Genomic DNA, 24,042 nt, shown 5'->3' with positions numbered 1-24,042 from the left:
AATGAAAAATCTTTTAGAAGTCTTCAATTAAAATGTGTTTCAGTACGAATGACTTTCATTATGTGTTTTGGTACATACGACTGGAAAACATTTGTCCCTATCTTCACACCTCTAATTGTTTTCACTGCCCAATTACAGCTTTTCAGAATTAAGACATTCTAGTCGAGACAAGCATGTTGGTCATTTGAAATGTGAAGACAAGTTAATGTGTATAGGGCTTGTGTACTCAAGAAAACAGATCTCTGCTACAGGTTTCCAATTATCTGCATCTTGGGTCCTGCTATCTCCTTTTAGACTGACGGAAGGCATCTGGCTGAATTACTTTTCCTTCCCCCTTTCCTTTCTCCCAGCTCCTTTCTATCTTTCTCTCTCCTTCATCTTCCCCACATCTTACATTTATTTCACATACTTTTAGGGTTTAGGAAGTTGGGAGCATGGTTTAAAGAGAGAAAAAATGTCGTCCTTTTGGGAGCGATAGTGCAAATTATAAGAGGAATTTATACATACTGTGTTTCTGTCTTTCGTTAGGGACTGTGAAGCAAAATTTCAAACCAACTACTGATCTAACTATGCTTTGGCCATGGATAAAGTTGGGCGATTATAGAAATCGATTAAAAAGGTAGGTATTAAAAAAACGATGAGGCAATATGTCTAGTGATGCTGCTTTATGTGGAAAAACAAGCAGCTACCTCTGTCGAGTCAGGTATGTAACTGATCTGACATGCTCAGCAGTATGGGGTCTTAATTCACTTCCTATAGGAATTCACACACATAAATATGCCATGATTAACAAACTCGTAATTTGATCTAAACTGTAAGCTCTATAAAGGCAGAGGACATATTTTCTTGTTCAATACAGTGCCTCAAGTACACAGCACTGTCCCTAATACACAGGGGTGCTAATGTTGAATAATGACTAATTAAAAGATTTAAATTGACATTATTTCATTCCCATGAGTTGCAAGACATAGATTGATCATTAATTTGGTAGAAATGCCAGCTAAGCTATTTCAACAGGAAAAGGCAACCACAGTAATTCCTGCTTCTAAGAGAGATTCAATCTCAAGTGTCAAGGGTAACATAGGGATGAACTAATTCGAATTCTCCTGCTGAAAAGGTTTACTTACGCATTACAAGAGTTTGCCAGACTATGACAATAATGGGTTTTTACATTTTTATGTTTTACAATTACAGTGGTACAATTTCATTTTTTAAGATTTTCACTTAAAAACCCATAAAAGTGTAAGACCATAGTTGAAGATGTAACTCAACTGCATGGAAAGGGCATGGTGAAGAGATCTGGGGGCACCAACGTCTTGAGAATGGAGACATCTTAATTGGCCAACAGATTCTGGCAGGTATTACTTCAGAAATAGATTTTTTTAAAAAACAGTTACTATAATTCTACAAAAGAGAAATGAAAATTGAAAGGAGTAGTTTTCAACAGAGGCAACTCTCACTCCTGCAACTCAAATAGGAGGTGCTAATCAGAGAAATAAAATGAAGTCTGATTGTGGAGGTGGAACAAGAAGTGGAAATAAGGTCCCTAACAATGGACAACTATGGGATAAAATGAATGCAGATGGTTCCACTCCTGTTACTTAATCAAAGGCTGAGCAGAGTCACTGGAGCCTGCATGAAGTCATGTGTTAGAACAACAGCTGATCTGTATTAGGGAAGATTAACTCGCAGTGCCATGGTGGAGGGCCCAGGATTATTTTATGTACTCCCGTTGCCTTACAAGCCGTCAGCACAATTATTGCCCTCCGATGTGAATGACTGATCTGTAACCACAGCTAAACAGCATGCTGCTTAGGGGCCTAGGAGCTTCATGAAGATGAATTTCCATACCATCAAAGCGCTTTTAATGGGCTCCCTGATCCAACCACAAGGCCTGTTTTGTAAGTATACAGAACTCAGGATGAAGGCCTCCTGTCCAAAAGGATTTGGTCGGTTGTCACTTGACAGTTCCCAGCCAGCACAGGGGAGGAGAGGGGGGGAGATAGGTAGAATTGTCTCTGCTTTGGAGGATTAAAAAAAAAAAAAGGGTACAGATGCTTGCTGAATGCAACCAACTGCTGTATCCACAGCTGAATTCAATGCGCTTAACAAATAATGGCAATTTAGCTATGCTTGCGAGGAATAGCTTGAGTCACTTTGCATTAGCATCTGGCTGAGTGCTAAACTCATTTCTACATGGGGAGCAGAGAAAGGGAATTTCTGTTCAAGCATCCTTTCAAGAATGTTTAAATATTTGAATATAAATTCCTCTATGCTTGCTATCATTCCTTCTTAGAGCTGTCACTTTGCTGTTCCCCTTCCCTTCTGGTGCTTAGCTGGAAAATGTTCGTGCCCTTCGAGCTGCAACAATGTTGCTCTTCTTATGTTGTGAGACTGCGAGGGATGTACACTTGACCATGCTTTGCTCTCCCCTCCAGGAACAGAACAGAACTGAAATCATTTCTCCATCCTTTGGACCCATGTTTGGACCAGAGGAAAAGTACAGTTGTGGCAAGGTCACACCTTCACTATGCAAATTGCTAGCTTCTTAGAGATTATACATAAAATTCCATATAAAACCTGGGAAACCAGAAAGCTATCCAAATTAGCAATCTGTTCATTCTGGATGACACCGTTTGACTCATAACCTTCCCATGATGATTAACTTTCAAGTTATTACTAAGTAGCTGATCATTTTTTCTCTTATCTACTATATCTATTTAGCTACAGGATTTTGAGAAAAGGGGATTCAGAAACTTTAAAATTTCAATTAAAAATACCAAATATGACCAAAAGAAGTATATCACTCCAAGCATTCTATAATAATATAATATTTTTCTGAATAAAATACAATGTAGCTTAGACAAAATAGTTTGAAATTATTATAGCTCAGATAAATCCAGAAGTTGAGCATCTCTGTAAAGCAAAACTTTCACTGAGCCTCAGGTATTTCAAATGCCACTTCATTTTAATACAAAGTGATGGCAGAAAAGGGGATATTAATTGTCAATAAGGTTCAGATGGATAGCAGAGAATTATAATGCTTTTCATTTCCAGATGGTTTTGATTAGGATGGGCATGAAGAGTTCTGCACTGATGGAGGGATAAAGGGTCGGAGAACTGTCATTCCAAGGATGGTGAGAAGAGAAAAAGATAAAGAAGAAAAACAGTCAGGCAATTTAAGTATTTTTGGAAAGACAGTTATTTTAGGAACTAACCTTTTCTGCTCGGCAGTTATTGAGACCTAGACTATTCACAACAGCCACCTTCCCATCAAGCACCTGTTGTTCCCGCCGAAGCTGCTCCTTCATCTGCCGAGCTTCTTGGATTGCCTTGGTGACAGCATCATGGTCATTTAAATAACCTGAAGATGTAACAGAACGAAGGATATGTTTTGTACAAGTGCATGGATAGGTTAACCTTTCACCATAAAAATCACTTCTTTTTTGGGAATGGCTAGTGTCTGGCATGTACTAATTTCTCAATGGAATCAGTCTAAAAATGAATGAATGAATAAATAATTGATGATGACTGATTCACACAGTTACATCAACATGGTGCCAAACATTTGTTATCAAAATGTAATATTTAAGTGAAATACAGCTGTTTCCACATGTTTGAAAAGAAGTTTAAAATATAATTTTTAGATAAACTTTTTTAGTTATCTGAATATTTTGTAGTGCAAAAATACAACCTGTCTTTGGTTTTTTTCCTATAAGGATCATTTGAATGTTACCATAGGATAAAGGTATTGATAATTATTACTATTAATTACTGACACTCTCATAGTATTAGAAAGGCCAATTTAGAGTTTGAGTATGGCACTATTAGGTTTGTTATACACAGAAGGAACAAATCATTGTTAACTGACTGAAAGAAGAGCATTTCCCCCCTGCATCCAACCATGGTGAAATAAACCACAGTTGGCAATGTCTTGTTACAGATACAAACTTGCAACAGTTAAGAGGCTAAATTTCAAGCACAGAATGTAACCAAGCACCTGTAATTGCTGAATAATAAATTGTGGCTACTGGGTAACTATGATCACATTTAATTCACACTCTTAATGGGATGGTCAAGTGACCAACTTGTGGCGCAACTCCACAATCCAGAGTTAGGGGGAAAAAAAGAGAGAAAAAGAAAGCTAAAATATTTCTTTTAAAGAATACCAGGTGTAAGGAGAAAGGCTAATTTTAACTCTGGTCATTTATTTATCTGATGCACATTATGCTGCTAATCTGCACGATTTTAGGGTAGAAGAGCGATGGGAAGGGATTGTTTTGCAAATATTGAAAGGAAAGCTAATATATCATCTTTCACTCTCCCTATCTTTTAACTAGGGCATAAAATGGCATAAACTGAATCTATAATATGAAATTGCCCAGAAAAGGGACTTGTTTGTGACATGAGGCTAAATCTAACCAGATCCATTGGTGAATTGTGACAGATGGAGGGACTGTGAGACAGAAGGCAGGCACTAATCACACATAAAATGACCGGCTTGCCTCAACATGTTCCGTGGATTCCAGCAAACTTTACACCCTAATCCATTTTTAGAACAAAAAACATCTGGGCCATAAATCCTCTAATCTGCCAAAACACGCTATTAAATCCCATGATTTGTTGAAAAACACTAAGATTAAAGAAAGGAAATATAAAATGGCTAACTGCCGTGTTAGGAAAGTGTTATTAATACTCTTTCTTTGTCTCAATTATGAATGTTCTGGTACTAAAGAGCCTTGTCTAATCATGTCAGATTACACGACCTCGTCGTATTGCTAGACTCTTCTATCTGATCTGCCAATTGCCAAAAAACCTAGAATACTTTCTTGCTGCTTAAACATTTCTATTGAAGAAGCTGATGTCAGATTAGCGCAGTGCTTCAGAGCTGGAAGGCTTCTAAATGATCCGTGTCCTTCCCCCCTTACTATGCACAGACTGAACATCCTCCTCTGATCTCCTTAAGGCAGAAAGAGAAGTTCCGGGGTCGGCGATGGAAAGGGGAGCCTTGAGAGCTACTATATATTTTGCTTTTCTGAGCTAAATTCATTGGAATGTATTCAAAAGAAAACATCCTGGCTCATTATAAATACAATATGAATCATAAACAACTATTTAGATCTAGGTCAGCCCTTTAGGGTTAATATGTACTTAAAATTATGGTCGTTTTTAACCTTATATTATCCTCAACATCTGGACTTGGTTCTCCTGCACAACCTTCTTAATATATTATTCTTCAGCTCATTCTGTTCACGAACACTACCACTCTGGAAAAAAATGCAGCTCTTAAATGACAGGAATGGTCTTGGTATGTGTTCGTTTAGTAAAAGATCTTAAGAGGATCAGCCTGCTTTTCCTACCCTCTAACCCTTGTTTATGTACAACCTGGTTCCATGTGTTTTTGTAGTCTATTTAGCTTCTCCAGAGCACAAATATATTTGAAATGATTTGGCACATGACACTGAATAAAAGTATGAAATCTTTATGCTTTATAGGCACTGTCAAGATAACACTGTGTAGGAAAAATCATTACTATAGATGCAGAAAGGATGCATCTATTACTACGAGGGTGAATAACTGACAGACATACATATGTTCTGTAATGGCTATTTCCAATGTGAGATGTGTGTTTGTGTGCAGGTGGATATAGGTGCTCACTTTAAAAGAAACATTCTTGCTTTCAGAGACTTGAATTTTAGTTAAAATGCTATATGAAATTCTAACATTGTATCTGCTGTGTTAAATCATAAAGCCGTTCACATATTACAGAGTTGAATCATCACAGGGTTGTTTGCTGGTTCTTTACACTTTGTTCTCATCACAGTCACCAACTTCCCAGTTATGCTGATTCCCTCTCTCAGTAAATGGCCTCACCTCCAATTCTGGAAAGACCAATAAGGCTGAACTCTCACCTTCCTTCCCCACCCTGACTCCTACCCCAGGCTAGCTTCAAATCAATCTCCACGTATGCCCACTGCCACCTCCTGTTTCAATGAAAATGGTACCGCTACTTTTATTCAAGGCAAATCCCGCAAATTCATGCTCTAGATTTCTACACCTCTCTACTGGTTATTCTCTTTCACATTTACATCATCCACTTGAACTTCTCTACTATCATTACCACCTCAACTTGTAAGTACTTAAGATTCTCCTCCTGAAACAAGCAAATAAAGTCTCTTAACTTTGTGTTGCCCTCTCGTTCCAATCCTGTTTCTTTACCTTCCAAGCCAAGCTTCTCGAAGATTCGTATCATACTCTCCCATTCCTTCCTCACCCTCCCATTCCTGCTACAGTCTTGTTTCCGCTCCCCTTGCTCTTTCAAATGCCAAACCCAAGGGACACTTTCCAGTCCTGGCAGAAACAGCATTGACAATCCCTTTGTTACGGACACTCCTTCCTTCCTTGCTTCTCATCATAGCACTGGATCCTCATCTCTGACTTCTCCATCTTCATACCCTTGCCTGGGACCTTACTTCATTTGCTCCTTAGATTTGGTCCAAGGTTTCCATCACCCGAAAATAATTTGTGCTTTGGAGTTGGATAAGCCTAAATTAAAATCCTAACATTGCTACTTACTAGCTATATAAATTGTACGTATTGTTTTACCTTTCTAAATCTCACTGGTCTTATTGGTTAAATGGAATAACCTCACTAGATAAACATGACACTGCGAAGATTAAATGAGTTAATATAGTCTCTTAGCATAATAAATGGTCCATGAAAGTCATTCAGTAACTGTCAGTTTACAAAATGGCAGAGTGAAATAGGTAGAATTTGGGCATTGGATTCAGATGGATCCAGGTTTCTGCTTCTTAGGAAGTGTGATATTTGCCAAATTGTAACACTTAATTTCACTGAGTTTCCATTTCTTTCAACTGTAAAATGAACATAAGGCTGATGGAAGAATTAAATGAAATAACACATGTGAAGGAGTAGATAACACTTCGTATACCTGAGGAGGCAGTAAAAAATGTTCATTCTTTTCTCTTTTTTCCTCTTTCATTTTCCCTATATGCTCATCCTCAGCAGTCTTGTTGCACGGCTTTGACCATTATGATAAAATCTGTGACGGGGGCTTCCCTGGTGGCGCCGTGGTTGAGAGTCCGCCTGCCGATGCAGGGGACACGGGTTCGTGCCCTGGTCTGGGAAGATCCCACATGCCGCGGAGCGGCTGGGCCCGTGAGCCATGGCCGCTGAGCCTGCGCGTCCGGAGCCTGTGCTCCGCAACGGGAGAGGCCACGACAGTGAGAGCCCCCGTACCGCAAAAAAAAAAAAAAAAAAGTCTGTGAGGGGATATCATTTCTTGTTGGCACAGAGGTTCAGTGAAATGGGAGTCACCTATTAGAGTTCAAAGGACCCCAAATGATCACTTGCTACATTTTATTCTGCCTTCATTATATATTCAGGCAGCAAGTACATCTTATGATCAGAAGGAAGTGTTCAGGAGAGGTTTGATGAGCTTCTTAGAGGGAAAATGGGAGGGCAAAGGCCAATATGGCTTCCAGTTAGTGCCTCAAATGAGATTTGGGAAATGCAGGTTAGGGATCATTAATGTAAGAAATATATGAGAGTCTGTGACTGTGTTAAATTTACCACAATTTGATTTTTTTTATACCTTGGTGTTTCTTCTTAACCATAACCAACAAAATTCTCAAAATTAAAATGGTCCCTGTTATATATTTTCAGGGGCAGAAAAAGATGGACAAACTGGAAAGTCCAATCGTAGAGGGGATAAAATCTAAACAGAAAGAGTGAGTAAACAGCTGCTCCACAAGGGAAGAGCCTGTTAAAAGGTAGAAGGAAAAACAGTAATACTTGTAATGGGTTGAATTGTGTCTCTCAAAAAGATATGTGTGTGCCCTAAGCCCTGGTATCTGTGAATGTGTCCTTATTTGGAAATCGAGTCGTTGCAGATGTTTACATTAAGGATCTTGAAATGAGATCACACTGGATTTACAGTGGGCCTTAAATTCAATGATTCGTGTTCTTCTAAGAGAAAGGAGATTTGACACATAGACACAGGGGAGCAGGCCACGTGAGCACGGAGGCAGACACTGGAGTTGTAAGTCAAGGAACACCAAGGATTGCCAGTAGCCTCTAGGAGCTGGGAGAGAGGAAGGGAACGGATTCTCCCTCAGAGTCTCCAGGAGGAACTAACCCTGCTGACACTCTGACTCTGGATTTCTTTCTAGCCTCCAAATAGTAACAGAATACATTTGCTTTAAGTGACCCAGTTTATAGTAATTTGTTGTGGCGGCCTTCCAAACCAACACATGGCAATTGGTCTTAAGGATGCTCCTAACACTCAAGGGGGGATCCCAAGGACTGGAGAATAGCTACCGCCTGCTCCAAACCCTTTCTGATTTCCAGGTACACACATCTACCAAGCTTCTCTACTGGAATGTCCCATGCAGCATGGCTAGCACAGAATTCCTCATCTTCCTACTGCCTCAGTCTGTTCCTTCTACATTCCATATTCCCTTTCCAGTTGCCCATCCAGTCACTTGGGAGCCGTCTAAGATACCTCCTTCACCCTATGTACAAAAGACAACCAAGCTCTGGAGTTATGCCTCCTCCTCAGCTCTCAAATGTGCTTTTTCTCGATCCCCACTGGCCTTTGCTTTCGCTAAAGCCACCTCGTATCTCACTTGGGCTAATGCCTTCACCTCTCAACTCGCTTCCCTATCTTTAAGCTTACATCCCTTGAATATATCTCCTACTCTTCTTCCAGATAAAGCATTCCGAGATATTCCAAAAAAGGGAATTTGAATTACGTCACTTTACCTCATTAAAAATCCATCTCTTACTACCCTAGTGCTTAAAGGAGCATTTCGTAAGTTGATGATCTGTAAGTTCTGTGAAAAAATAATTCCATGTTCAAAAAAGTGTGGGAAACACTAAATTAAAGTTAAAAAGGTTTCTTCATTGCATGTATTCTCAAAATCTTGAATATGTTAATGTGCACTGTGAATCTTCTAGAGATAACAACAGTATGTAGAGTTTCCCAAATAGCCTGGAACAAGAAACTCTTTAATGTTTCCCCCCAAAACATCATTCTGGGATAAATTCCAAACACTTTAAAATGGCCTAAAAGTCTCATGATATCAACTCTGCTTATCCTTCCTGCATCATTTCCTGCTGGTCTCTCAAGACCTCTGTGCTTAAGCTACACAGAACTATTTCCTGTTCCAGGGACCCGCCCTCCTCTTCACCCCTCCTCTGTCTCCCAAGCTTTTTTCTTATACTGAAATAGCGGCTTTCTGGTGTGTTTGGGAATTTACTCAAGTGTCACGCCTTCTGTAAGGGCCTTCCTGACATGCCCTAGACATGCTCCTTGGCAACCTTCGTACTTCCCACCTCCACGCTCCTGTAAAACCCTGGAGATGCTGTCATTGTCACATGCTCTTTTGTTTTCCTAAATTTATCTTTCACGCCAATCTATGAGTTATTTGAGGGCATTTTTTTTTCTTTCAGTCTTTTATTCCTTTGGCCCGTGGTAAGGTCTGTTGAAGGAATAAATGCATATTTCTAAGTTGAAAGTAGCTAACTTTATAATTCCAAGTTCACTGATTATCTATGTCATCATCATATCAATGGAAGCCTGAACCATATGACACAGATTTCTTAAAATTCATGTATTTAAAGGATGCTATCAGGGTAATACAAATTCTTATTTACTTCATTTAATTATTTTATGTAGGACTTTTCAGCTGTAGTAAAAGTAAGGGCACATGAGTTTCAAGTAATTTTCAACAAATAATAATTTTTTCTTCTATTTTCTGAGGTCACTTAATCATCATCAAATTTTTGGCACCCTGATATGTAGCCATTTCTTCATCTGTGAAAATTCTTGAGAATTAGATAATAAACGTGAAAGCAATTTGTAAACTGCTAGGCAAATATTGTCAGCTGTTAAATAATACCCCTAACTTCCTGATAATCCAATGGCTTTCTGTGAAATGGTTACAATATTGTTCAATAACTCAAACTCATAGAAGTTTTTTTCTCATTTAAAAAATGTAAATTAATGAAATTTTAAGGTAAAATCCTCCTCCACGTCACCATATTTTAAATTAGCAAGTTGTAGAAATAAAATATCACATTACTGGACTTGAAAATATTTCCCTTAACTTTACTGAATCAATGTGTGTCTCCTACATTTGCTCAGTGAAGTTTTAATTTTCATGTACTAATGGCTCTGAGGAATGAAGGGCAAGAACAGTATGTTCCAGTATCTTCCAAAGACATGACAGAACAAAGACTGCAGGTATCTAAAGCCTCAGTCCTAGACTTTCATCCGCTTATCCTCCAGACTTCGCAAAACATATGGCATAGAGAAGATATTCAATATTCATTTATGGGATGAATGAGGGAAAGGAAAAATAGATGACTGAGAAGAACATCTAAGGCAGAGACGCTGCCAATAGGCAACAACTAAAAAGCAAGCAAGCAACCCAGAGACTATGACTGTAAGTCCTCAACCTCCACTGGCTGTGAGTTTGAGCAAGTTACTAGGTGATCATGTACATTTGTTTTCTTAAAATTAAAATAGCGGTAATAACCACAGGACTGTCTACATTGGGACAGGGACTTAGAATCCCTGGGTAAGCACTTAACTTTTTTTTTTTTTTCTTTTTGCCCTTGGGGTTATTTTTAATAGGAAAAATAGCCCACAATTATACATGGACTTTCTTTCCATAAGAAAATACATATTTAAAAAAATATTTTGTTAGGGCTTCCCTGGTGGTGCAGTGGTTGAGAGTCCGCCTGCCGATGCGGGGGACGCGGGTTCGTGTGCCGGTCTGGGAAGATCCCACATGCCGTGGAGCGGCTGGGCCCGTGAGCCACGGCCGCTGAGCCTGCGCGTCTGGAGCCTGTGCTCCACAACGGGAGGCCACAACAGCGAGAGGCCCACGTACCGCAAAAAAAAAAAAAAAAAAAATATTTTGTTAAATACAAGCCCTGGGTGTTACACAACTGCTGACTCAATTTCAATCTGTCCTGGGCTGGGAATCAGAAAGAAGATTCATAGGACACAAGATATACCCAGTTCACTTAAATTCAAAGCACACAAACCAAGTATCAGTAGTATAGCATTAAGCTAAACAGCAATGGCATCAGGAGTTCTTGAGACATCTCAGGTGCGGATGCTAGGCCCTCGGCCTCAGGAGGACTATTCCATTGCAAGAGATGAAACTGAAGTGCACGGGGTTCACTTCAATTTAGGAATGAAGCCCCTCTCATCCCTCATCTAACTTTTATACTATTCCAAATAACTCTTCTTGGAGAACAAAGCACTTAGCTTCTCTAGGCCTCAGTTCCTTACCTGGAAAATAACAATTTCTGACTAGATGACAGGTATATTTGCTCTGTCTAGTTAAAGGTCTACGATTCTAAAATAAGCTGCAGTGAAAAAATAGACTAAAAATGCTTTGATAAAAGTTTAGAGTGTTATACATATGCACAGCATAGGCTGAAAAGGCCAATAAGGGAAAGATAACATCTGGTCAAAAGATTCTAAAATTACCCATCATTCTTCTGAACTATTCATGCTTTTTAAGGAGCTTTCTTTGGAGCTGCCTATCAATTGCATACCATACAAAAGCATTCTTATAGAATACACTGTAATATTGCTCACCAACCTCAAAAACTCACTTTCTTTATTTGTAGCTAATAGATATATAGCAAAGAGCTGCATGTCATTAACGATAACTTAAGTTATCTTTTGGTTCACGGTTTTCCATGGATTATTAATGGCATGACACATTAATTCTTCTTTCAGGGGTGACCTTTACAACACCATTAATGCTCACAGCTTTTATCCAACTACATTATTACTCATTACAGTTTCAGCTTTCAACATCTGCATTTGTTGAAAAGAGAAAAGTAAATTGTAGTGGCATCAAATCCTTGGAAAATATGAGGGATGTGTATGTGGCAGAGGGACATTTCAGGGAAAAAAAAAGTAAGAGAAGTTTTAGTAGTGGAAAAAGTCAGATGATAAATGTCATTAAATACATTCTTGTCTTTCTAAAATATTTTGTCATATTGAATCCTTGGAATGCTGAAGTAAAAAATCCTCACGTGACAAAAAATGCAAATATATTAGTTATTCCCTTAGTTAAATATTCCAGTTCTGGGGATATTACAAAAGTAGCTCATATACAACACTGTGATATTTATGAGCTTTCGTGTCTACTAGGCAAGTGAATCATTCTTGCTAAATGAAATATCTTTCACATGCTTCGGACATGAAAGCAAATCTTATCTTGGTGTCCATTTAGGATGTTGAGCAGAGTTAACAGAGAGATCATAACAGAATGGTGCACACGATAAAAAGAACGCATATGCCCCAAACCATTTGCAAACTTCTCAAAACCTCAGCTTTCGCTGTTTCTTTTCTCACTGCTGCCCCACTGGCCCAGACTGACTTCCTCTTTGCAAATAATCTGGAATTCAACGTTGTAGAGATAGAAGCATTTGAAATACACTCCTTCAGCTTTCCTTCTGTCCATCCCACAATTCCTCTGTAACTTTACCTCTTTTTTCCTCATTTCCTTCAGTCTTAGAGAAAAGAGGGGGCATTTCTTCTTTCCAAAGGTAATCCTCTCTCATTTCTTCTTGCTCTGTCATCACCCATGTACTCTTTCATATCTATAGATCTCTCCAACTCACCTTTGTTTATATATATATACATATGATTTCCTATTCTAAAACCTGCCTCTACTCAGCCTTCTCAAAATACGATCCCTTCTCAACCCCAAGGTTACAAAAAGACTGACCCATATATCAGCTGCACTTTCTGTCCTCGTGTTCTTCAAATCCTTCTAACTGATGTTCTGCTAAACCATTCTACAAAATCTCTCTGTTACAGTCTACGTGGCCACAACCTCCAGCTAAATCCTAAGGCGTTTCTTCTTCACGTTCTTTAACTTTTCTACGGAAGATGACACCATTGAATAACCCCTCCTTTTTCAAACTTTAATGTGTCCTAGGTAAACAGGCCATTGCCTTATCTTCATTCTTATTCTAAGATCCTCAATTGTTCTTCATCAGCTTTTCCCCTAACAAAAGCAGGGTGCTTTAAAGATATGTTCAAAGATACTTCGATATTCCTTCCTTCAGAGTTGGAGCCGAATTCCCCTTTCTTTGAGTTGGGCTGGACTTAGTGATTCTCTTATAATGAAAAGAATAAAGTAGAGCTGACTGTGTGTGACTTTGGAGACCAGATCGTAAAAGGCAGCATGGCTTTCTCTCTGCTCTCCCTCCTGGACCACTCACTCTGGGGAAAGTAAGCTGTCATGCTATGAGCAGCTCTATGGAAAGACCCACGTAGCAAAGAACTGAGGTCTTCAGCCAACAGCCATGTGAGTAAGTCATCTTGGAAAAGGATTGTCTATCTCCAGTAAAGTCCTAGGCCCTGGCTTCCATCTTGACTGGAACCGTAAGAGAGACCCTAAGCCAGAACCACCCAGCTAAGCTGCTTCCAGATCCTGACCCTTAGAAGCTATGAGATAATAAATGTTGGCTGTTTTAAGCTGGTGAGATTTAAGTTAGTTAGTTACACAGTAAGAGATAACTAATACAGCAGGTAAGACCTGTGATTCTTTACCCCACTTCATTTCTTACCATATGCTTCTTATATTCTTATTTGCTCTGATGGCTTCCAGAACCTCATTACGGAATAATTTCCATGTCTAAAGTTCTAGCATCTCTTTCACATATCAGATTTGCATTAACAATGTCCTCCTGAACTTCTCTATCTAAATGGCTTCTTAAGTTTCAAATTCAACACATACTGAATGTTTATGTTTACATCTTCCCCCAAACCTGCTTCCACTCTGGTCTTCTCTTTCACAGTTCAGGGAGGCACTATTCTGTCTATTTTATAAATTCAAAATCCCAGACTCTTCTGTCTCCAGCTTGAACCTCACCCGGTACGTTCCACTGTGGATAAGTTACATCAATTCTTCTTTAATGATACCTCTTCAATCTATTCTCTCCTTTGTTTTATCATTGCTTATTTCTATTTCGTGTAACCTATTCTTGTCCTACGCTAAAACAATGACTTCCCTGATTCCAGCCCCTTTCTGCTGTCAATACTCTTCTTAAAGTTCCAATCAGATGGGCGTCTGGAGAAAAAGTCAAAAATGTCTTAGGATAGCATCAAATCAGATTCCATCTACCTCTTTCAGTTTTAACTCTGATCACTTTCCACTACACTCATTAGCCAAATCAGTGCCTTTCTCAAAAAGATGATATTTTACTCTGGGTTCTACAGCCTAAAATGCCTAGGGATGCATCTCTTCTTCAAGGCTCCATTTGAATCAGCCTATCCTTCAACCTTCCCAAATAGAATCTAATACTCTCCTCTTCTTGACTCTAGCATTGTTCTCTGTGCTCTGGAATAGCACTCAGAATAGCTGCTTTGTACTATTAAGATACATGACTTCCCCCCAACTAAACCCTAGCCGGGGTTTGTGCTAGCTGGTCTGTGCTAGCTTCCTCATAAAACTGTACGAAAATAATAAGCATCAATAAATGTGGGTTGAAGTAAGCATTGGGGTGGCCAAAAAGTTCGTTCGGGTTTGCTGTATGATGTTATGAAGATCCCAAACGTACTTTTTGGCCAACCCAACATTTACAGTCTAATTTACGTGTTACTGAACTAAAACTATTGGAATTTGTTAAAAGTTAGCTTACAGAAGCATTTTCTAGTGTTTGCTTACTCTACTAAAATGACAATTATGGAGAAGCAAAGAGACCGACTTTTTATAATACTTTGGTGTGTACAAGTTAAGTTTCAAGCAACTCGGAACTGAGAAAAAATTGACATCCTGATGGTTGACTGACTGCTGATCCAGGCAGAATGTATTTCATCATTATGTATACTTTGTACACATCACACAAAATGGAAATAAATTTAAATGACTGAAAAGGCAAGTCACCTAACAACAACAGTCTGGAACCATTGCTCTCTGTGATTAGTCAGGCCTCTTTTTCATAAACTTAAGAACATCAGTTATACCAACAAACGTAACCAGTTCAATTAGATTCTCAGGGGGACATTATAACTTGGACTTCAGTTATAAATTTCAATTGCATGTTTAAAACAGACCTATGAGGTTCATCATATTGAAACTCTCCTATGGAACTAAAGCGTGATTTGCCATTAAAAGATGCTTTCATTCAATTGCCATAAACAGAAAATCAGCAAGAACAAAAGAAACAGAACTTACCTATTGTGCTAACTCTGGCTGAAGGACTAGCTAATGATGCTGGGACAGAGGCTTTGAGGGGGCCTGCCCCACTGTTTATTCTCAGAGCTGGCATATGGGGAGAGGTGGGTGATGTGGGTGATTTGCCATCAGAGGTCTTGGGTTTAGCTGATAGGTTCAGTGGCTGTGCCACTTCATCCTGCAATGATCATTAGAACATGAGCTGTGATAAGGAAAGTCTGATTAAAAATGCCTAGAAAAACACAGGTATACTGCCTGTCATTTCCCATCAAATACTCTACTAGTGATTTTAACATTCAGTCTGAACATTACAGTGTTTGGTTAGCTGTCAACAACGGCACTTTCAACTACATATCATAAAAAAACCTTTGGTATAAGAGAAAGTACATGTGCACTCAACTATCCAGAAAGCATATAACTGATGACACCTGTAAGAAATATTCTTAAAGAAGATATTATTTGTACTATTCATTTTTATTGAAGACAATGCATAATTCGCATGAAACTATGATGTAGATTATTTTTTTTTCAATCTCCAAAGAATAGGTGTTGAGTCCCAAGCATCTTTGGACCCTGGTGCTTAGAGTACCCAGAACATCCCATCATGGAGGAGCTAAATGGTGTGTACCTCTGATTAGAACTGTTCTCCAAATTAAATACAAAAAAGAAGAAAACTTTCTAACTTTCTTAGAAAATAATCTTTTCTCCTAGGTTTCACAGAAACACTTTAGGGTTTCATCTAAAAATAAACATAATTAGCATTATATTAATATATACTATTTATTTATATGCAACACTGTTCTAAACACTTAACATTACATTTTTAAAAATCCAGATTTGTTTTCCACATTTTCCTTACAGTGCACTACATGGTAGCATGAAGAGCTGCATGTGGTCAGCTCAGCATGTATGGCAATGTCCAATTGTTCTAGGCTTGAATAGGTCGAGTTTACATAGTTTACATTCTATTTTATACCTTTCTACACTAGCTCTTATGTAAGTTCATATGTAACATTTATGGATACAATTATCACTAAAATGTCTATCACAATATATAAGATCAGATAATCTTAACATTATATTACTTTTCTTTCACTGCAAAGAGAGTTATTCTTTTCTTGTGCTCTAAAATTGGAATATTGTGTCATTTGTACTTTATTGTTTGCCTTATATCCAATTTTACACAGGTATTATTGGAGAACAAAAATTTAGTATCCACTTAGGTTCATCTTTAGGAGTTAAGAACATAAAATATCTATCAGTAATAGCAGGATTACTTGTTGAAAGTGGAACAATTTAGAATCAAATGGTGTGATGTGGTGACATGGAAACATATTAATTAATGTGTATAAAATTTGATGTATATATTTACCCTAAAGCGTTGAAATAAATCACTTTACAAAAGTGGTAAAAAATGGTATATAATATGATATTTCAAATTTATATTTTTAAAAATGATTTATTGTTATTTGATTCCATGGTTAGCTTCACTTAGGAAACCTATGAACAGGCCAGGGAAAATTACACTTGAACATTTTTTTTCAATTCTATTTTCTGTCTCAGAGAAAATAACAATTATTTGAAAACCCATGAGGTAATTCAAATGGCAATCCGGGATCATGTTAGATGCATAATAAATTACTGACCATGATATCAAATTTATATGAATTCACAGAATCTTGGAAGGAAGTAAAATAACTCCATGACTGGCTCAATATACAATTTTGAACTAAGCATTTTAAAAACTACAGGGCAAAAATCACTTCCAGATCTTTCAACATTTAGTTGAGCTAGTCAGCCATAATCCTTATATATGATGGCAGAGCCCCAGGAATATTGTCTTTTTTTCCTATTCTCCAGTATGGATGAGAGTTTCTCAAAATGCGATCCTTGAACTGGTACCATCAGCACCACCTGGGAATTTGTTAGAAAAGCAAATTCTCAATCTTAGAAACTTTGGAGGTAGGTTCCAGCAAGCTGTGTTTTAACAAGCCTTCCCAGGTGATTCTGATGCATACTAACATTTCAGAGACAATGCCTTATACAGTATAAAGGGAGATTATTAAAAATTTGTATTTACTAGGCTTCAAAACCCTTTAAGAATCTTCCTTAATATAAGGAGGTAACATTAAAAATATGTAATGTTATCTCAATCTTTAAAATTTTATCAGAACATATCATATGCTAATAATAATAAATGAAAAGGTATATGCATAATAAGAAAAATGCTACTGAGATTCAGTGGGCCGATAAGGATTAGAATTCAGATTTTCTCCCCCTTATTCAGCCTAAATATCCTGTCATATCAGAGCTTTATCAACTATTTACTATGCAACTGTAAATATTCTAGGTACTTTTTCCCTTATGAAAGTTGTACCTGCTTAGTACTTTCTATATGAAACTACAGGCTTTTGTCATGATAGCCTGAAAACTTCTTTTGACAGCATTAAAACTCTTAGAAAAGTTTTGAGGGGATATTTGGAGAAATTACAGGTCGCTGTTCCACTTGACTGTGCAGAAAGAAAGGAACATATTCCCAGAGTTGCAACAGAGATTTATGAGCACAGAGGAAATTGAGTGTGAGTGTGTGTACTGGAGGAGAGGTGGTGTCCATGAAGATGATGCAGATGTGGGTGCTGATGGGGTGAAATGTCATACACTTAGCTTTAAGCATTAAGAACTATTACATGCGGTTGAGTCCGCCTGCCGATGCAGGGGACACGGGTTCGTGCCCCAGTCCGGGAAGATCCCACATGCCGCGGAGCGGCTGGGCCCATGAGCCATGGCTGCTGAGCCTGTACGTCCGGAGCCTCTGCTCCGCAACGGGAGAGGCCACAACAGTGAGAGGCCCGCGTAACGCAAAGAAAAAAAAAAAAAAAAAGAAAAAGAACTATTACATGTGCATACTAAAAAATGACTACCGAAAGCACTGATTAGAGCGAGAGACCCACGGGAAATCTTAATATTCTCCTGTATTCGAGGCAGCACAGAAGTCTGAAAGCCAAAAAGTGCAAAGCCCCAAGGACATAATAGAGGTTGACAGTTCCAAAGTTGATAGAAATGTCATTCAAAATTGCCCTTTCATTCTCTTTCATTGTGTGACCAGGCTAATAGTATATTAATAAGAACCCACATGCTTGATCCTTATACTGGTAACTATATAAATAATTTTGACCCATTATATGATATTATTTAACAATTTGCTTCTTTTCATAATTTACTACTGAGCTACTATACCAAATGCCCATTATTCATGAAGAATACAAAAATTACAGAAGTTTCCCATTTTCTATTAATTATTTTTCATTTGACTAGATGAAAATTTTAAAACCCTAGCTGTAAAATGGAACTGGACTATTTATTTATGACATGCATTCTCGTAATTATGAATATGCACAATAAACGCAAAAGGTAAGGTTTTTTTCTACATTGTTTTTTCATTTGCGATATCTTATTATTTAGGAGAAATGTGAAAGCTTAGCATGATTAACCAGTATTCTTAACAAATAAAACATACATTTTAACCAGTATTCTTAACAAATAAAACATACACTGGTGGCGCAGTGGTTGAGAGTCCGCCTGCCGATGCAGCGGACATAGGTTCCTGCCCCGGTCCGGGAAGATCCCATATGCCGGGGAGCGGCTGGGCCCGTGAGACATGGCCGCTGAGCCTGCGCGTCCGGAGCCTGTGCTCCGCAACGGAGAGGCCACAGCAGTGAGAGGCCCGCGTACCGCCAAAAAAAAAAAATATATATATATATATATATATATATATATATATATATATATATATATATATAAATACTTTACATGTAAAAAATGTAAGTAATTTTCAAGGTCAGGAAAGCAGTGGGAAAGATAGTATTTCTATCAAGTACACTGTCAGGCAGTGAGGAAAGCGATTCCCTTCTAATTGTCCACTTGTTGAATGATGTTGTCAGTTGAAAACTTTTGGAAATAGCACATTTCATACTTATTTCATTTATACAGAAAGTAATAGTTAAGAAGAATCCTACGTAGCTGTTGAGTAGCTCTAAACTTGTATATGATAATTATAAGGCAAGCATTTAAGCTTAAGTAAATGTGTAAGCTAGGGTAAGCAAGTTTTAACTAGCTGAAGTCTATATTCTACATAGCTATGGAATCACTATAAATATTTCAAATCATTTATTTAATCTTTAATACTGTGAAGTCATGAATAACCTCAGAAAGGAAACTAGTGCTCAGAAAGGTCTAATGAATCCCAGGTTTTTGGTCTCTACAATACTCTTTTCATTTACATGACGAATTTAAACTTAAAGAGATGTTAATGAAATATAATTTCTGGAATTCAGCCCTAGCCATATAATTCTATCACATAATAAACCACATAAAGGTCAGTACACATGCAATAAAATGAACTAATACACACATTTGGTACTGTATACATTAGTTTAAAAGTTAAAGCACAAATTGTTAACTTGTTTTGGTGATTTTTTAAATGCTCCTCTGTTCTCTACACCATATGGCATCGAAAATTCCCTTCAGTAATGCTAAAGACTTATTAGACTATTCTTTGAGAAAAATACCAAAGGTTCATGTACAATATGGCAGAAAATATAACAATTCATACAATAATGTGTGAGAATACTATTTTGTATGTCCAAATATGTCCAAAAGTTTTAGGAACCAATTCATGATTATACATTCCCCTAATAAGGAATTATCTAATCTTAGTTAAATATAAAATCGTTAACAAGAATGCAAAACGAGGGCAATCCAAAAATCATGTAGTTCAGGCATGTTCCACTTATTTAGCTACTATGACTTGTCTCGAAGCAAACATTTCACTTAACATCAGCTTGTGGTCACAGTACTAGAAATACTGTGGCGGTTCTAATGAATTTGTATCCCAATCCCACACACATATAAATTATAAATGAGATAAAGAAAAGAATTTGACACAAATATATTGCCTTGGATGCACTGAAGAAATACCAGTTGTGATCATGAATGCAGGGATGATTCCACAAAAACTTAACAAACACTGTAAAATAACTATATAAAGTTAAAATATATTTCATTCACATGGTTTTCAAATCATAAGTTTATGCTAGGAAAAACATGTTACTCTATTATAACTGTATCATATCCATAATTTTATAATGTGCAGAGACCAAATTAGTTAGGAAATCAAACATAATTTATCAAAGAAAAATCATTCTCCAGAATCCTGGAGGGTTATTTCTCTCTCCCCACTCCTTAGCCTTCATTCATGTTTTTGCTAAAGAATTTTAATAGAGAGCTAGAGAACAGGGATACCAGTAAAGAAGTCTACTTCTTTCTTGCTATTTGCACTCTTGTCCTTCACATCATGGAGCTATACCCACATGCAGGATTCTGGACCACAAGATGTACCATTAAGGATATGCAAATCATTATATCTTTCAGTATAAAACTTTCATCTTTATTTACTTCTTTATTCATTCTCATTATCTAATTGATGATCCAGTTCGTGCCATATCACACTTGTCCCCAAATTCCACTTCCTTAAATATTTACCTAAAGTAGTTATTGAAAATCAAACATTTATTTGGCAGTTAACAAGTTTATAGCACTCTGATGACAAAGAACAAGAACATATACATTTATTCAATCATCCATCCATTCATTTGTTATTTATTGAATGGAATTTCAACCATTTAATAATGGCTATTATATGTTGGGAATTAGAAAAATGCAAATCACTTGACATCTAGGCATGTGGCTTTAAGACTTTAGTTTTGTGTGGCCAGTAATAAAGGAACAAAGAGGTGCATTTACTTTTTATTCACGCCCTAGATATAGAGGTATGTGGAAATGTGTCTTATTTTAGCTGAATGCTTGAAGGACAGTTTGTCTACGCACTTAACACATCGTTTTATTTATAAATATGCTTTGATTCTTTAATAGCCATGCAATGACTTAATAAACTCTATGTATATAATTTCAGGCTACTTCCTGTGCGCAATTTGGAAACTGTCCCCATACATATCATAAATACTCATGTGAAGTAAGTAGCAATACTAACACATGGGAGGAGTAAAAGCATTCATGAAACATGCTGCAAAATTAATCACGATACTGCTATTATCCTCTCTAATGAAATAATCTTATTAAATTAAGTACGGAAGCTACACGACAAGCTGAATTGCACAATGTGCACTGAGGCCGCACCTCTCTTCCCTAGCTTGTGTTCACATTCATCTTTTTCTTCTTCTGTCCCTATTGTTCACTGTAAGAGCCCTCTTTCACCTTTCCCACCCACATAAGGCTTTTTTCCTACGGTTTAGCAGAAAAAACAGTAAACAGTAGAGAGAAAAACAAAACAAATACCATGAGATCTCCAAAAAGACTGGTGTGTCCTTGATTTTTCCTTCATGAAGAATTTAGAGGAGAAAAGGTTTACATTTATGTGCAAGAGTCAATTAAAGTAATATAATATAAAACAAAGTGTAACAATCTTAAAATTATTTTCTTAGCTCCTGAAGAATTAGGAATCCTACTCAGGTGGCCACCCCAACTCTATACTTAGTAGCTTTCTGTCACCAGAAAATCAAGTTTATCATCTTAGAGAGCATGTAGTCCTGAAGTCCTTTTCATGAACACACCCTTACTTTTGGACTTCCAGATTGCAAGATGCCTTGTTAACCAGGTAGAGAGAACTCCAGGAATTCTCTGATAGGTATGCTTTTGCTGTGTTAAAGTTACCATTAGACTTGATTGCCATTTAGATTCAAGTCTTAAGTTATTTAGCTGATGGTAATATGGTCTAGCTTCTCATTTGCCTTCCTCATTTTGCCATTTTACACTTTTACTACACCTGCTTCTTTTAAAAGTGTATGTTGGCCATCATCAAAAAATCTAGAAACAATAAGTGCTGGAGAGGGTGTGGAGAAAAGGGAACCCTCTTGCACTGCTGGTGGGAATGTGAATTGGTACAGCCACTATGGAGAACAGTATGGAGGTTCCTTAAAAAACTACAAATAGAACTACCATATGACCCAGCAATCCCACTACTGGGCATATACCCTGAGAAAACCATAATTCAAAAAGAGTCACGTACCAAAATGTTCATTGCAGCTCTATTTACAATAGCCAGGAGATGGAAACAACCTAAGTGTCCATCATCGGATGAATGGATAAAGAAGATGTGGCACATATATACAATGGAATATTACTCAGCCATAAAAAGAAACGAAATTGAGTTATTTGTAGTGAGGTGGATGGACCTAGAGACTGTCATACAGAGTGAAGTAAGTCAGAAAGAGAAAGACAAATACCGTATGCTAACACATATATATGGAATATAAGAAAAAAAAATGTCATGAAGAACCTAGGGGTAAGATAGGAATAAAGACACAGACCTACTAGAGAATGGACTTGAGGATATGGGGAGGGGGAAGGGTAAGCTGTGACTAAGTGAGAGAGAGGCATGGACATATATGCACTACCAAACGTAAAATAGATAGCTAGTGGGAAGCAGCCGCATAGCACAGGGAGATCAACTCAGTGCTTTGTGACCGCCTGGAGGGGTGGGATAGGGAGGGTGGGAGGGAGGGAGATGCAAGAGGGAGGAGATATGGGAACATATGTATATGTATAACTGATTCACTTTGTTATAAAGCAGAAACTAACACACCATTGTAAAGCAATTATACTCCAATAAAGATGTAAAAAAAAAAAACAAAAACGTGTACGTTAGCAGTGTAGTTGGGGAACATTTGCTTCAGTGTGGTAATTACACATCGCTTTTACATTTATCCTGTTGGCCCTTAATTAATTTAAAGGTGTTCAAAACATATTCATCATTTAATTTGTTGTTTAAAATGCCTCCTGTTCTTTCCCCGTTAATACCTTGATAGATTATTTTCCTTGTTTTCTGACTTCATTGATTTAAAGCCTCAAAACTGTAAATTATACCCACAAAGACACCCATACATATACTTGAAAACAAGGAGAGGAAAGATTGTGGCTTCCGGAATATCAGTAATATTTCACATTCATTTTTTAATGAAATAATTTCTTTGAAATTTCTAAACCAAATAATGTCATTCTTTCTACACACAAAGTTCTTCTGTGATAGCCAGCTTCCACGATGCTCCCCCCCCCCCAGTAATTCTTGCCTCCGGGTATTCCCCTGTGTATTCCCCTCCCAGAGTGAATAGGACTGATCTACATAACCAACAGGATACTGCAGAAATGACAGTTTGACTCCTGATGCTTGGTCATAAAAGACATTGCAGCTTCTACTTTCCTCTTTCTTGAATCACTTGCTCTGGGGTGGCAGGGTTTCTCAACTTCAGCACTATTGATTTTCGGCTGAATAACTCTTTGTTGTGAGTGACTGTCCTGTGCATTGCAGAATGTTTAGCAGTATCCCTGGCCTCAACCAGTAGATGCTTGTAGCACTCCTGTCCAAGTTGCAGCAACCGAAATTATAGCCAGACACTGCCAAATGTTTCCTGAGGGACAAAATCACCCTCAGGGGTAAGTCAGTTGCCATGTTGTGAGGACACTCAAACAACCAATGGAGAGAACCACCTGGCAAGGAACTGAGGCCTCCTGCCAATAACCAGGACTTCTAGTTAGGCATGTGAGTAAGCCACTTCGCAAGTGGATGTACTGGCACCAGTCAAGTTTTCAAATGACTGCAACCCCAGTGAATGTACCAGTACCAGACAAGCTTTCAAATGACTAACCTCAGTTAACAACTTGATTGCAACCACGGGAAATTCTTAGCCAGATCCACCCAAGTAATCTACTCTCAAATTCATGACCCACA

At 37.8% G+C, this 24,042-nt stretch overlaps 1 protein-coding gene across 14 annotated transcripts in view; it reads right to left on the bottom strand.

Moving 5' to 3' along the window:
- The window catches only part of SOX5 (SRY-box transcription factor 5), a 993,819-nt gene that overhangs the window by 29,165 nt on the left and 940,612 nt on the right, over positions 1-24,042 (bottom strand). For all 14 annotated transcript variants that reach the window (XM_079938029.1, XM_079938030.1, XM_079938035.1 and 11 more), the window contains 2 exons: positions 15,240-15,417; positions 3,219-3,364 (listed from right to left, as the gene is read on the bottom strand). In XM_079938029.1, coding sequence (XP_079794155.1) covers positions 3,219-3,364; positions 15,240-15,417 — 324 coding nt within the window. The remainder of the gene's footprint in view (positions 1-3,218; positions 3,365-15,239; positions 15,418-24,042) is intronic.

The sequence above is a fragment of the Stenella coeruleoalba genome (assembly GCF_951394435.1).
Source record: "Stenella coeruleoalba genome assembly, chromosome: 11".
Lineage (NCBI taxonomy): Eukaryota > Metazoa > Chordata > Mammalia > Artiodactyla > Delphinidae > Stenella > Stenella coeruleoalba.
Note: the sequence above shows the minus strand (reverse complement) of the source record. Positions and strands in the feature narration are given on the sequence as shown.